This window comes from Alosa sapidissima, chromosome 5 (assembly GCF_018492685.1).
Source record: "Alosa sapidissima isolate fAloSap1 chromosome 5, fAloSap1.pri, whole genome shotgun sequence".
NCBI lineage: Eukaryota > Metazoa > Chordata > Actinopteri > Clupeiformes > Clupeidae > Alosa > Alosa sapidissima.
Genome location: NC_055961.1, coordinates 24416771 through 24431072, shown reverse-complemented (window position 1 = coordinate 24431072; position 14302 = coordinate 24416771). Strand labels below are relative to the sequence as shown.

Below are 14302 nucleotides of genomic sequence, written 5' to 3'. Positions count from 1 at the left end.
GAAATGTCTCCTCTCATTACAAACAGATGTACACGCACCCACCAACAAAACATATACAAACATCCCACGCTGACAGAATAGGTGTGCAGCTTCCTGTATGGTATGGTGTCTAAATCTCAGTCCAGATCTGTGCAGAAGTAGTGGTTGTCTGGGATCTAGCCTACTACTGTGCTGTTAAGACCCATGGAGGAACAAGAATGGAATGGCTGCATGACTTAATTAATATTCACACACGCACAACACACACACACACACACATTTTGTAGTTCATACATTCTTTTATTGATTGTTTGGTCATTACCTTTTCACCCAGATTCTGTTATAAGCAGCTGAATGAGCAAAAATCTACTATTTCTGTGGGACTCACTGTGTGTGTGTGTGTGTGCATGTGTGTGTGTGTGTGTGTGTAGCTTGCTTCATAGTGCTGTGGTGGAGAGTGTGTGAATGTGAATTGATTTAAGGCCTTTTGAAACTCAACCTGGTGAGCCTCACTCTGGTTGCAGGAGAGAGGGAAAAGGTTTCCATTTTGTGACCTGCATGTTAAACAGGCACTGGAGACCTTAACACTAGTTCCCTGTCCACAGTCTTCTCTACAGCGCTACCAGTCTGTGTGGAAGGCTTAGCCGTACCTTGTGCCATTTAGCATCACCAGCCTCGGGTTCCTTGTTTTGGACTCACTGAAACAGCTGTGGCTCGTTGACTGACTGACCCATATTGTCTCTGTAATTTTGTCAGTAGCCTGCAGATGCACTAACATGCAACCCACTAAACCACAGTCCACTGGTTGTGTGGTATGCTGTTTGGTGGTTAACCCTGAGATTGTGTTTATTTCAATACACTGCATGGGAAAAGCACACTGTTTTTTCACTTGCTAAATGTGTAAGTGTAAAATAAATAGCATGCATTCTGGTTGTTCACTTCTTCCATCTCTCAGCGTCTATTTTGGGTGTGTGTGCAGTTTCATTTCTTTTAAATATATATATATATATTCCAGTGAGTGCAATTGTTAGGGTAGAGAGATTAATATGTCAGGCTGCAGGGACTGGCCCTGCAGCAACAAAGCATGCATCTGCAGAGATGACTGTAGTTTGGTGTGTGTGTGTGTGTGTGTGTGTGTGTGAATATGTGTGCATATTCCTAAGGGCGAGTGTCTGAATGTGTGGATTCACACACACACACACACACACACACACACACACACACACACACACACACACACACACTCACTGAGTGCCAGTGTGTTTAGAAGGGTGGGTGTGGGAGCTCCATTTGCAGGCAGACAGCACTCCTTGCCTCACCTTCTCACTGCGTGTGGTTGTCATGGCAGCAAGAAGACCTCCACAGAATCCTTCACTGACTGCTGCAGATAATTCCCTCTCAGCGTGTGTGTGTGTGCCCGCACGCATGCGTACATGCGTGTTTGTATGAGTGGGTGTAAGCAACATCCCTGTACCTTTAAGAGTGACATGCTTAAAAAGAGATGCAGTATATCACATTTTTACAAGAAACAAAGCAATGACCTACCTCTGTAGATTAGCTGACACCTTCTGAATGTGTATAAAATGTTTTCTCAGTGGCCTGAAACAAAGAAATGTCTAAATGTTCGGAAGATTGCTGGGGGGGATTTCAGGTTCATGGTCTGGAAATGAAAGGCAGGCAATGCTGCCAATTGCACCTATATAGGATTATGTACTGTCTATGTGTATCTATATGTTTGTTTATTGTCTGTTGCTGCCCAAATGCAGTTTATGCATTGACGCATTACTGAAACCTCAGCCCACAAATAGACATTGCTGTATAAGTTCCTGCTATGGCCTGCCTAATGCTCTCAGGTGTGAAACAGTTTGTACATGTGTGCATGTGTGTCTGTGCTGGTGTGTGTGCGTAAGTTTCTGCAAGCGGGCGTGTGTGTGCATGTATCTGTTTATTTGTGTGTGTGATATCAGTTTATGCTGAGGAGATCAGAAATGTTTGTTTATTACACCACACAGTGCAGGGAAACATTTTGGTGAAATATTATGTGTTCACAGCAGCATTAAAGGACAAGATAGAAAGCTGATAGTGTTACTATTTGGATACAGATATACTATATATAGGCTAATACATAGAATGTGTGATATTAAGGTGTCTGAGTTTTTAATGAACAGCTGCAGTTTTATGAATGGGGAAGTTACAGTATGTCTGTGTGTTCAGTCTATGTGTGTGAGAGTGTGTGAGTACAAAAGGAGACAGAGAGAGAGAGAGAGACAGTTAGAGAGAGAGAAGGTAAAAAAGTATGCATACGCATGAGCATGAGTGTATTCTGTGTGAGCATTATTGGCCAATTAATGGCAGTAGAGCATCTCACAGAAGGGCAAATCAAAAGTGGGCGTTGGTCCAGGATTCATCTCCTGTTGGTTAGTTCATGGTCGGAGAGGCGGGGACAGTTGCCAGGCAGCTCAGCTGGGGTCTTGGAACATTTGTGTGGTGTCCCACTCATTGCAGCGAATCTGGGTCAAGAAGATGTTCGGTTCTTTCATCCGATTGGTCCATTTTAGGCCACGCCCACTGTCTGGTAACAGGAAGCTAATGTGCCTGAGAGGGATTCTGAAATCTGTTCTTCTCTCTTTTTTCTCTCCCTCCATCTCTCTGAGCCTTTTTTCAGCAAACTATTTTTAAGCACAATGAATTTTTCAGAAGCCTCTTCCTCCTTTATGACACGGGCCAGTGGAAACCACTCAAGAAGTAAAAGACTTCCAGAATGCCCCTCTCAGCGATACAGCTGTCTGCAAATGTGACTGTCCTATCTGTAGCGTGCCCGAACAGCCTCTCTCATTCTGTCAGTCTGTCTGTGTGTCTGTCAGCCTCTTTCTCTCTTTCTCTCTCTCACTCTCTCTCTCCCTCTCACACTCTCTCACTGTCATGCACACATGCAGATCCCCCCCTCACACACACACACACACACAGAGACACAGAGACACAAATAGACACACTCTGACATGCTAACCTACTGTGTCTGCTCATATGTGACCTATTTATTACCTGCTACTGTCTCCTCAGTGGGGCCTGCTCTGTTTTGAAACAGCACTAGAGCAGTGATCAGTGCTCAGTCAGCCATAATGACAACCTGGTGTTCTGGTTCTTTGCCTCAGCGTCTGGCGTGTTTTGTCCATTAATCTGATGGTTAGGCTACAGGCCTGTGTTAGAGGGCAGTGGATTGACAGCCATGTTAGAATACGCTGCCGAGGTGAGCTCCTCTTGGCAAAGTGCTGCCTCTCCCCTGGCTCAGCTGACTGGTCCTCTCCCCTGTTCTGGCCCTCACCTCCCCTCCTCACCCTCTCTTCCCCTTCTCTCCTCTCCTGTGTCCTCCTCCCTGATGCTTGTGCTTGCCTCTGGCTGCCCCTCCTCAGCTGCAGGAAGTCTGGCCTAAGGCCCCCTGCCCACCCGGGAGGAAGTGGATGGGAGGGGAGAGGAAGTGGAGGGGATGTGACTCCGCCTTGTGTGTGTGTGTGTGTGTGTGTGTGTGTGTGTCTGTGTGTGTGTGTGTGTGTGTGTGTGTCAGCACCTGTGGGTGTGACCCCACAAACCCAGTCATTTGTTGATGACTCTTTTTTTTCACCCCATAAGCAAAGGCATTGCATTGGTGGGTGGTTTTGTACTGATATTGCCACTATGTTAAAGTGTTTGTGTGTGTGTGTGTGTGTGTGTGTGTGTGTGTGTGTGTGTGTGTGTGTGTGTGTGAATGAGAAGCACTCTGGTAACTTGAATTGCCTGGTGTAAAGCAGAAGAACGCTGTGCGTTGGTCAGTTGAAATTGATACCGAATCTATTCCCCATCATCGAGCTCCTGTGTTACCATAGCCAAGTACTGGAAGGAAATCTACTGAGCAGCAGATTCAGGATCATGTTTCCTCTTGAGTGTTCCTTCTGCCCTCCCTAACCTTAACCATTATCAGCTAAATGGGAAACTGTTCCTGGATCAGCACTTACAGGGTGCTTTCCATCTCCTTGTAGTCCCAGAGGAATCGTCAGAGGAATACCAGTCAACATCACCCTCACATTAGCTGAATGAGACAGCCATTACATGGCTGTTCTGGACCGCAAAAGACAATTACTTTATGATTGGACAGTGTGTGTAGTTCACAGTGGGTTGTGTGTGTACTAGTGTGTTTGTTGGTGTGTGTATTTGTGTATTGTGTACGGGCAATGTCAGAAGATCTCTGCCGTGTCACGAAAGGCCGATGAGAATCAGCTTGAGTAGGTGGCCCTCTCCGCTGATCGATCGCTCTCTCAGACAGATTGATTAATAATGTCTGGAATCAATGCACTTTCCTCCTTCAGTGCACCTTATTGAGAGTACATTTAAATACTACCTGTGTTTGGAATCTTACTCTACATACTCACACCCATCACACAGAGGCTCGACAAAAAGGAGGGACAGATATGTCTTTCACTTGGCCTGTGTATTGTGGTTGTGCATGTCATGTGTGTGTGTCTAGTGTCTACATTTCATCAATTTGTATCTTTTTTTAGTATAAGTAAGTATAAGTATATTTAAGTAAGTATATTTAAGTATATTTTTGGGATTTTTATGCTTTTAATCAGACAGGACAGTGGAGAATGACAGGAAGTGAGTGGGAGGGAGCGTGGGTGTGGGATCCAGAAAGGACCACGGGGCGGGAATCGCCAGCGTACGGTGCAGGTGCCCCAGCCAGTCGCGCCACGGCCAGGGCCATTAAATTTGCATCTTTGTTGGTTGGTGTCAGTGAGAGCTGATGGTGTGGGAAGCTGTTAAAGAAGACAAGAGGCACGGCTAAATCGGACTCCCTTTTGTTTTTGGCTGAGCCTTTTGTCCCCATCGATTAGATTCTCCCTCAAGGTGTCTCCTGCCCAGCACTGTGGAGACACAGTAGGATTGATTTATCAGTTAAGACTGAGAGAGCGGACTCTTCCTTCTCTGGGCTCGTCGTCGGAGTCATTAGGCTCCAGAAAAGAACTGGCTCTTACTTAATGTGTGTAGAGTTGTAGAGTGTGTGTGTGGAGTTGTGTGTATGAAGTGCTTCTGCTATTACTGTAAGAAGTAGATCTGGGAAATACTTGTGCTATTTACTCTCCATTAGATAAGATATTCTTCTTGGTAGGAAGCATGGCTTAGGCAGCTGTGGTTATTAGGCCAAGAATTACCTATAACGTAAATGCATACATGCAGCATGACCATAGACTTCTGTTGATAATATGGTGGAAGTTTCACCCTTATCAACCCAGATGTCATTATTAATTAGATTAATGAAGAGTATGGGAAACAAGTAGGCCAATTACAGGGCCAACGTTAGGGTGAATAGGGTGTTGTCTCAGAGCATCATTGTGCTGCCACCATGCTAAGAGATAGAGAGAATGAGAGAGAGAGAAAGAGAGAGTTTGTGTGTGTGTGTGTGTGTGTGTGTGTTTAAACTAAAAGTCTCTAACATTTAATCATAATTTAATCATGTTGCTTGCTCAATGACATTTTCAGGAGATTCACTCCTGGGCAGTTGATAATTCAGTGTATAAGCTCTTCTAGGAGAGTGGATTGGTAGAAGGGTCTTACTTATGTGCCTGTGGTTTTGTGTGTTTTACAGATTTGTCAAAGAACCGCTTCACAGAGATCCCTCCTGAGGTGTGTCTGTTCGCTCCGCTGGAGGCTCTGAACCTCTACCACAACTGCATCAAATGCATCCCCGAGGCCATCGTCAACCTACAGATGCTCACCTACCTGAACATCAGGTACAGCCCACTGTGTTTGTGTGTGTGTGTCTGTGCGTCTGTGTGTGTGCGTCTGTGTGTGTACGTCTGTGTGTGTGTGTGCGTCTGTGTGTGTGCGTGTGTGTGTGTGTGTGTGTGTGTGTGTGTGTGTGTCTGTGTCTGTGTGTGTGTGGATATCAGTGCATGTGGATATATCTGACTTTGCTTATTCGTTCACCCACCTTCAGCCTGTGTTGAAAAGCACTCTAACCAGATTTTCTCTATTGGGTTTCCAATGAAAATCACCACTTACTGCAATGACCACTTAACAAGATGAGTCATGTCATGTGCATTTCTGCCCGCCACGTGTACAACTAGAGCAGTGGGCACATAGCTGGCTATTCATAGATCGGTGAGCGTTTCTTTCTGTTGATACAATTTTCTCAAAACATGAGGTGGGCACCCACTTGGGCATGTGAAGATCCTATCCCTCCTCTTGAGTTACAGTCAGATTTTATTGAAGTATTTCCCCCTTTTCTTATATTTATGACAGGCATACTTAAAGGACAAGTTCGGTATTTTACACTTAAAGCCCTGTTTTCAGATAGTTTATGATTAAATAGAACGTTTAAGATTGAAATTTGGACACATGCTGCTGTCCTGAGAATTTTCGGTTTCTGTGGTAGCGCCCCCCCTCCTCGATTTTTGTGTGAGCATATCAGCGAACACCCCTGACCACTCGGTGAGTTTCACGTCTTTGTAAATGAAAGTTTAATGCGTTTTAGGAAGGATTGTTCCAGTGCACCTATGCAGGATTGTGGAGGAGGGGGGGGGGGCGCTACCACAGAAACCGAAAATTCTCAGGACAGCAGTATGTGTTAAAGTGTAAAATACCGAACTTGTCCTTTAACCAAATTAGCACATACATTAATACTGGAGGATTAGTCATAGCTGGAGAATGAGTGATCATCTGTGTGTGTGAATTTGTGTTTGTGTGTACATTTCTGTGTGTGTGTGGGTTTGTTTGTTTGTTTGTATGTGTCTGTGTGTGTTTGTGTTTGTGTGTATGTGTGTGTGTGTGTGTGTGTGAGTGTGTGCATGCGAATGTGTGAGCGGAACAGATCTGGTCCAGTTTTGGCCATATGTCTCAGCCTGAAGGCTTCCTCTTTCATGCCGTGTGGAGTTTAAAGTTTTCCAGTGGCACTTCCTCCTTCAAGAGACAAGATGCACACACACATACACACGCATGCATGCACACACACACACACACGCACCCATGCATGCACGCACGCATGCACACACACACAAATTCACAAGCATACACACCCAGCCACTGTCAGAGCAATTATTCATAATTCATCCATGGTGATACACTGACTTTCTGCCCAGTATCACACGCATGGGGCTATTTTGTTTTTTTTACGAATTTGTTTATTTATCTAAAACTCGACGAGTTGTAAACGAGTAAGAATGGACTTAAGAAATGAGATCATGCTGGATGTGTGATCAGGATGTGTGCATGCTAACACTCATAGACAACAGTTCTTTTCTAGCACTGCAGTGTTAAAAATAATTTAAAAAAATCCCCTTTTGAGGTCTTAGGTGATGGTTTATTATGATCTATTTGGGTGTAAATGTGCTCTCTAGTGTTCACTGTTCCGTCTGTGTGTAAGAATAGCAGCATGAGGTGCTGGGATATATGGCCACTGGCAGTGTGTTGAGGCTTAGTCGTTGACCTGCTGATTGGCTGATTGATGAGTGTTTTGTGGTTTCCCAGTCGGAACCTCCTGTCCACATTGCCAAAGTACCTGTTCAACCTTCCGCTCCGGGTGCTGGTGGTCAGCAACAACAAGCTGGTGGCCATTCCCGAAGAGATCGGCAAAGCCAAAGACCTCATGGAACTGGTGAGTGTGTGTGTGTGTGTGTGTGTGTGTGTATTTACGTGTGTGTTTGTGTGTGTCTGTGTGTGTGTGTGTGAGAGTGACTGTGTGCAATTCGAGTGTTAAATTTATTCATTGACCTGCAAAGTAATGCTGTATGCACCCCCCGGACATGAACTTTACTGATTACTGAGTCAGCACACAGAAGTGTGTGTGTATGTGTGTATGTGTGTATGTGTGCGTGTGTGTTTCCATTCTTGTGTCTTTGTGTGCTTTGTCATTTGTTCTCGATGCCATGATCTACAGTGCACAGCAACTATAGTCTTCATTAGTTGAATGGTAATGTTGCTGACTATTTATTAAGGTTATCACATTATTGCATATCACACACAGCAATACAAAAATGTCTTGGTCTATTTAGAAGTTTCACAGTAGTAATACAATTGTCAGTTGTGTGACTGTGTGTTTGCTACCCCCTGCAGGACATAAGCTGTAATGAGATTCAGGTGCTGCCCTCTCAGATAGGGAAATTACTGGCCTTACGAGAACTCAACATCAGGAGGAACTGCCTTCAAGTGCTACCAGATGGTAACACACACACACACACACACACACACACACACACACACACACACACACACACACACACACACACACACACACATTGAAACAGACATAGCCCCGGTATAAGTCCCAACTAACAGGTCTTCTTCTCCTCACCTCCGTACCCAGAGCTGTCAGATCTTCCTCTCATCCGTCTGGACTTCTCCTGTAATAAGATCACAGAGATTCCCACGTCCTACAGGAAACTGAGGCAGCTTCAGCACATTATTCTCGACAATAACCCCATGCAGTCTCCACCCGCACAGGTGTGTGTGGGTGTGTGTGTGTGTGTATGAGTGTGTGTGATCGTGAATGTGTGTGCGTAAATGCATTGTATATTGCCTTTTTGACAACTGATGGAATCCATTGGCTGTATAACGCAGATGTAGAATCTGGACAGATTGCTGAATAAATGAGGACTAATACATCAGACATCCCTTGGTCAGCCTCTCTATCAAACATAGCTCTCTGGCTCCATCTAGAGGACTGCTTTGACCAGTGACTCTAGCAGGGAAGTTAAGAGTAGACAAATAGACACAATAGCAATTAAGTGTTATGCACATATTTTAACAGAGGATGCTGGCTGTATGCAAGACAAATATTAAATTGTATAGGTTGATGGGTTGTTGAATTACATCCCAACGTTGTCAGTTGATCCACTGACCACATGGTCATTATTATGTTTGTTTGATATTGTTATTGTACGGTCGGTTTGATTTGTGCTTTATTTTAGCAACAGGATAAACAGTGGTAATCATTAGCCTGAATAGCCATTAGTCAATTCTCTGAGATTTTGGTCCGGACCATATCAGTTAATTTTCGATTTCCAATGGGCGTTACCAAAGGTAGTTGGTACATCAACCTTTTACCGCTTTTTGTCAGAAGTACAACAAACACATATTTCTTGTCAATGAACCCTGTCATGCAGTTGTTTGCTCTTTTAAATAAAATCTATGGTCCGAGTCATTCAATACAGACATGACTACCTAGCATTTGGTTGTTTTCCAAAGTGCTCCAAAATGAACAGTTGTGAAAGACCCAGCAGGTTTTGGTTGGAGAGAAGTTTTGGTTTTAGAAAGAGTCTAGATACAGTATATACCAGAACTAATGCAATGAGCTCTCAGATTTTTCTGGTTCACAAGCTAGGTAATCATGATAAACGTGTTTGAAGTTTGTGAAGTCTTGGCCACTAGAGGCACTTTGGGCACAGAACACATCCTTGGAGCTGCAAAACAGCCAGTTGACTTCTGCCTCTGTCTGGTCCTTGCAGATCTGCCTGAAGGGCAAAGTTCACATCTTTAAGTATCTGAACATCCAGGCATGTCGCACGGACAAGAAGCCAGACTCCCTCGACCTGCCCTCCCTCGGGAAACGCTGCCTACCTCCACCTTTAACAGACAGGTACGCTCCACATGGTAGAAGGGCTACCTTTAAAATTAAATGATATAGCAAATTTGACCTCAAAGCATACTTATATTGGGGTGATTGGGGGTGCCAGTAACTTACCATTGTTGTCACTTTTCAATAAACTGTGTACCCCTTTGCCATCATTTTTAACGTCTGATAAACAGTACTTTCATGGAACACCAGGTTGGCATTTCAGAATGTGATGTTTGTTCTTCAATGGGAGGGTCTCCAGACAGAGCAAATTCAGATCTACTAAGAGGTTTGTCTGGGTTCACCCAGACTAATCGGACTCCCCAGTGCATAGAAAAGTGACTCTGGATCTCTGTCTGTGTGTGTGCAGCATGGAGGATTTTTACCCCAGTAAGAACCACGGCCCTGACTCAGGAATTGGCAGCGACAACGGGGACAAGAGGCTCTCCACCACAGAGGTACACCCATACACAACCCATACACAAACACACACATAAACACACTCTCACAGTCAGTACACATGAGATGTGGAAACATTTTAGAACTACACACACACACACACACACACACCATACATACAGACATACACACATATCCGTACACAAACACACAAGCACACACATAAGCTGACACATGTGGAGAAACACAAAAATAACACAAACACTTAAAATACAGATTCAACCACACACACTCACAGAGAGTGAGAATCATTATTAATACAACAACCAGTATTACTCCACCCTAATGCACTAGACATCTGGACATACAGTATTACCCAGAGGACATATAGCAGACATAGACGCCAGTAGAGTCCTGTGTCTGACTTTGTGTCTGACTCTCTTCTCTGTCCACTCTTCTCCATCCCTCCATCCTGTCCTGCTCTCCTGCCCCCTCCACTGCGCGCTCACAGTAACACGCCAGTCATCAGCACGCGTACATTCTCTCACTCCTTCACTTGCGACAGCAGTCATTGGCAGTGTCCCTCCAGCATAACCCTGGTTAGCATTGCTTACACTTCTCTCCTCTCTCTCTCTCCCTCTCTCTGGTCCCCCCCCCCTTTTCCTTGTTTCTCTCTCTCCCCTCCTCTTCCCTCGTTCCTCTGTGCGGGTGTGGGTGCGGGTGTGCGTATGTGTGACAGCCCTCGGACGACGACACCGTCAGTCTGCACTCGCAGGTGTCCGAGACAGCAAGGGAGCACGGCAGGGCGGATACACACTCTCTACTAGTCAAGCTGGACTGTGGCAAAGGTGTGTACGTGTGTGTGTGTGTGTGTGTGTGAGAGAGAGAGAGAGAGAGAGGACTTGCTAGTGAGAGACAGAGAGTACATTTCTGAATTTTGGTGAGAGATAGAGAGAGATCTTGAAAATCACTAAAGTACAATCATAATGTGTTGTATGTCTGTACATTTTGTGTGTGTGTGTTTTCTCAACACAGTAGCAGATCAGGACCCTTATGACTTCATTGACCCAAACCAGGAGGAGGAGGCAGCCTTGTCAGAGGGAGATGTACAACAGAGCACCTCCTTTGTCTCCTGCATAAAAGTAACCCTTCACTCAAACCCCCCAACACACACACACACACACACTTACGTACTTTCTATTTCAGCTAGTAGAGCATAACTAATCATGGGTTCCACAAATTTCAGGGGTCCTTCAATCATTTACAAGTTTGTGAATTTGAGAAATATAGTTCAAGGCCTTTGCAAGTTTTTGAAAACATCTATAAATTGACAGGTCATAAAGTGCTTGAATTTATATATTTTGTGTTAGGAAATTCAAGAGGCTGTACAATCACAGTAAGAAGTGAAAATGAAAAATGTTTGCTTGCGTTTGCTTTATTTTACAGCTTTGCCAAAAGTGTGATACAAAATTACAAACTGACTGTAAAGCATTTAATTTCAATATGGTTGCCTAAACTGGGTGAATGGAAAGTGTTAATAGTTTCAGATAATAGTTAGTACTAGTTTTAGAGAGAGAGGTTGTTCATCTGGCACCACTGTGAGAAGTTGTTGACCTCTCTTCTATAGGCCGTCTTGTCATTGTTGGTAATCAGGCCAATCTCTCCAGCGTTGTCGGCAAAGTTGTGTTTTTGGTGGGGATCAACTGACCAGTGGCAAGCGGCAGGTTTCCTATTGTTCTCTATTGTCCGGAAGCAGAACGGTGGCAGCGCTGGCGTAATGCTAGCATTGAATAAGCTGAGCATTGAACTTGGTTCAACTTTCAAAGCGCAACACGAGCCTATTCAATTGTCCGTTGTGTCGCTTAAGAACGAAATGCAGTAGAACTTATTATGGTCTGAGAGTTGCGTTGCGCTTGCCGCTGGCCATTGTGATCCCCGCCTAAAAGTATGCAACAGAGTTACAAACTGAATGAAAAATCGTGAAAGTGATGTTTGGCCACCCATGCACAGGGGTGGCCAAACGTGTATGTGCGTGACAGTTGGCCTTCTACAGAAGTCTTTCTACGTCTTTCAGTTGTATTTGATGTAATACTTACAAGTCCTTAGCAACAGTGGCTTTGGGGAAAACAAACAATGCCCCATGAACGGAAACACCACCCCTGCATAGGCTATATAAGCCTGTAGGGAAAATGACTTTTTAACGGTTACTTAAAAACTATTTTAAAAACAGATCATTTTTTCCAAAACACTGCACAATATGTACACAAAGACACACAAGTTGTGTGTAGTGTTTTGCAAATGTACTAATATTTGTGCTCATGTGGGCTGGGTCTTGCTAATTAATTGGTACATCATTATTGCTTTTTATTGCAGCAACACATAATAATAGTATTATATACGTGCTAATGCTTTGTGTGTTGTAGCTCTGTAGCATATGTGCAGGCTGTCTGATGTAACAGTGGGTGTGTGTGTCTGTGTGTGTGTGTGTGTGTGTGTCTGTGTGTGTGTCTGTGTGTGCGTGTGTGTGCATGCGTCCGTGCCTGCATGCGTGCGTGCGTGTGTGTGCATGCGTGTGTGTGTGTGTCTGTGTGTCTGTGTGTCTGTGCGTGTGCTAGCATTTACGGTACATGTGAATCGCATCCAATGCTGTTGTAAAATCAAGCACAAACAAACATACAGTACACCTTGACTCCATTTCATTCTATATTATTGTGCTATCACAACTCGATGGAAAGGGTAGAGTAGCTACGTAGCTTGGGGGGTGGGGGGGAGGGGTGGTTACTGCAAGGCAGTATCATGTACCAGTATAGTACAGCACAGTACAGAGACTCCTGAGTGTTGAGTTTGGAACTACAGTATGTACTAACCGCTGAACTGTTGAAACAAACATCAGTCTGGCATAAGAATGATTTTTCTCACACTTGATGACACTTATCTGTGTGTATATACAGCCATTAAAAACTGTTCAAGTTCAAGGGAATGTGAACCCTGAGATGAAAAAGGTCCAGATGTGCCTGGACCACATAAATATTGATATCGGAGTCTATTTGTCTATAAGCTTCCATGGTGAGCACCAAGGTTTGAGATCAGTGGTGAAGATAAGGTGTTCGTTTTTCACACCACATCTGCTGTTTCTCTCTGTAGCATATTTTCAGGCTGTCATTAGGAATGTTTTAACAATTTTGTTGTTAGTGCTACCTGTGTGTCTGTCTTTATGTGTGTGTGGGTGTGTGTGCGTGTAATTGTGTGTGTGTGTGTGTGTGTGTGTGTGTGTATATGAGTGTGTGTGTGTACATTTCAACTTCATCCGGCAACCCTTTGCTCAACACCACCCATTTGCAGGCCGATTTGTGTAGTCACCAAATGTACACATAAATAAATTTATTGTATGGCCCCCCTTGAACGGAATTCCACAAAACTCAGCATGCAATAAGAGGGTGTCATAGTGATTCTACAGATTACATTTTGTGCAGTTTTGAACACTTCAGCCAAAGATACCTGTGATTACAGAGCCTCAGTTTTGCTTTTTCATTTTTAACTATGTGGCGCTATAACCTAAATGAGTGGTTATGGGATGGGTTGAGATGACCCCTCGAGCCCAACATACAAGAAAAATATACTCCTCCTAGGCCCTACGGTTCTCGAGGTATTCACAGAAAACTGTGTCCGTCCTACCCTCCTTTCGGGGGTCCAGTCCGGCTGGGGCTACATGCCCACCATGTTTCGTGCAGCCAAGCCTTTCAGTGTCCTGGAAATTGTTAATTGTTGACACAAAATTACTGAAGGAAAAAAAAAACTCGCTAGAAATACACTACGCTAGTGGGAGTCATAAATAATCTCACTTCACAAAGCCTAGAACTCCTGAGAACAAGCACAACAACAACTCAATTATCCATCATCCATCATCCATTATTTTGACATCCTTTCTTGTGTCAGAAAAAAAAAATTCTTGAAACTAGCAAGTCTGTGGGAAACCACTGATGTTAGTTTATGTGTGTGTGGTGTGTGTGTGTGTGTGTGTGTGTGTGTGTGTGTGTGTATAAAGACCAAAAGCCTATAAAGGAGAATTTATGGGAGCATGTGTTGCCATAATGACTGTCACATTATAAGTTGATTAATTGACATGATGGAAATTTTGATACCACAGATGAATGAAGACCCAGTCAGATTCAAATATAGTAAAAATGGACCAGAGTTTTATTTACTATGATGTGCATCAAGGGAGAGACAGCATGACTTCATCTTAAGATTCATCAGCTGCTCTAACTAGACAAGGAAATAGTTAGGGTTTAAGTATCCTTCCAGGCTGACGGGAGATGCCGTGGGTATTTATTTAGAGAAATA

General features: G+C 44.1%; 1 protein-coding gene across 5 annotated transcripts in view; it reads left to right on the top strand.

Moving 5' to 3' along the window:
• The window catches only part of lrch2 (leucine-rich repeats and calponin homology (CH) domain containing 2), a 94682-nt gene that overhangs the window by 21010 nt on the left and 59370 nt on the right, over positions 1-14302 (top strand). For all 5 annotated transcript variants that reach the window (XM_042091950.1, XM_042091949.1, XM_042091948.1 and 2 more), the window contains exons 2-9: positions 5597-5741; positions 7477-7603; positions 8062-8167; positions 8312-8448; positions 9453-9583; positions 9930-10017; positions 10698-10806; positions 10994-11100. In XM_042091950.1, the coding sequence (XP_041947884.1) occupies positions 5597-5741; positions 7477-7603; positions 8062-8167; positions 8312-8448; positions 9453-9583; positions 9930-10017; positions 10698-10806; positions 10994-11100 (950 nt within the window). The remainder of the gene's footprint in view (positions 1-5596; positions 5742-7476; positions 7604-8061; positions 8168-8311; positions 8449-9452; positions 9584-9929; positions 10018-10697; positions 10807-10993; positions 11101-14302) is intronic.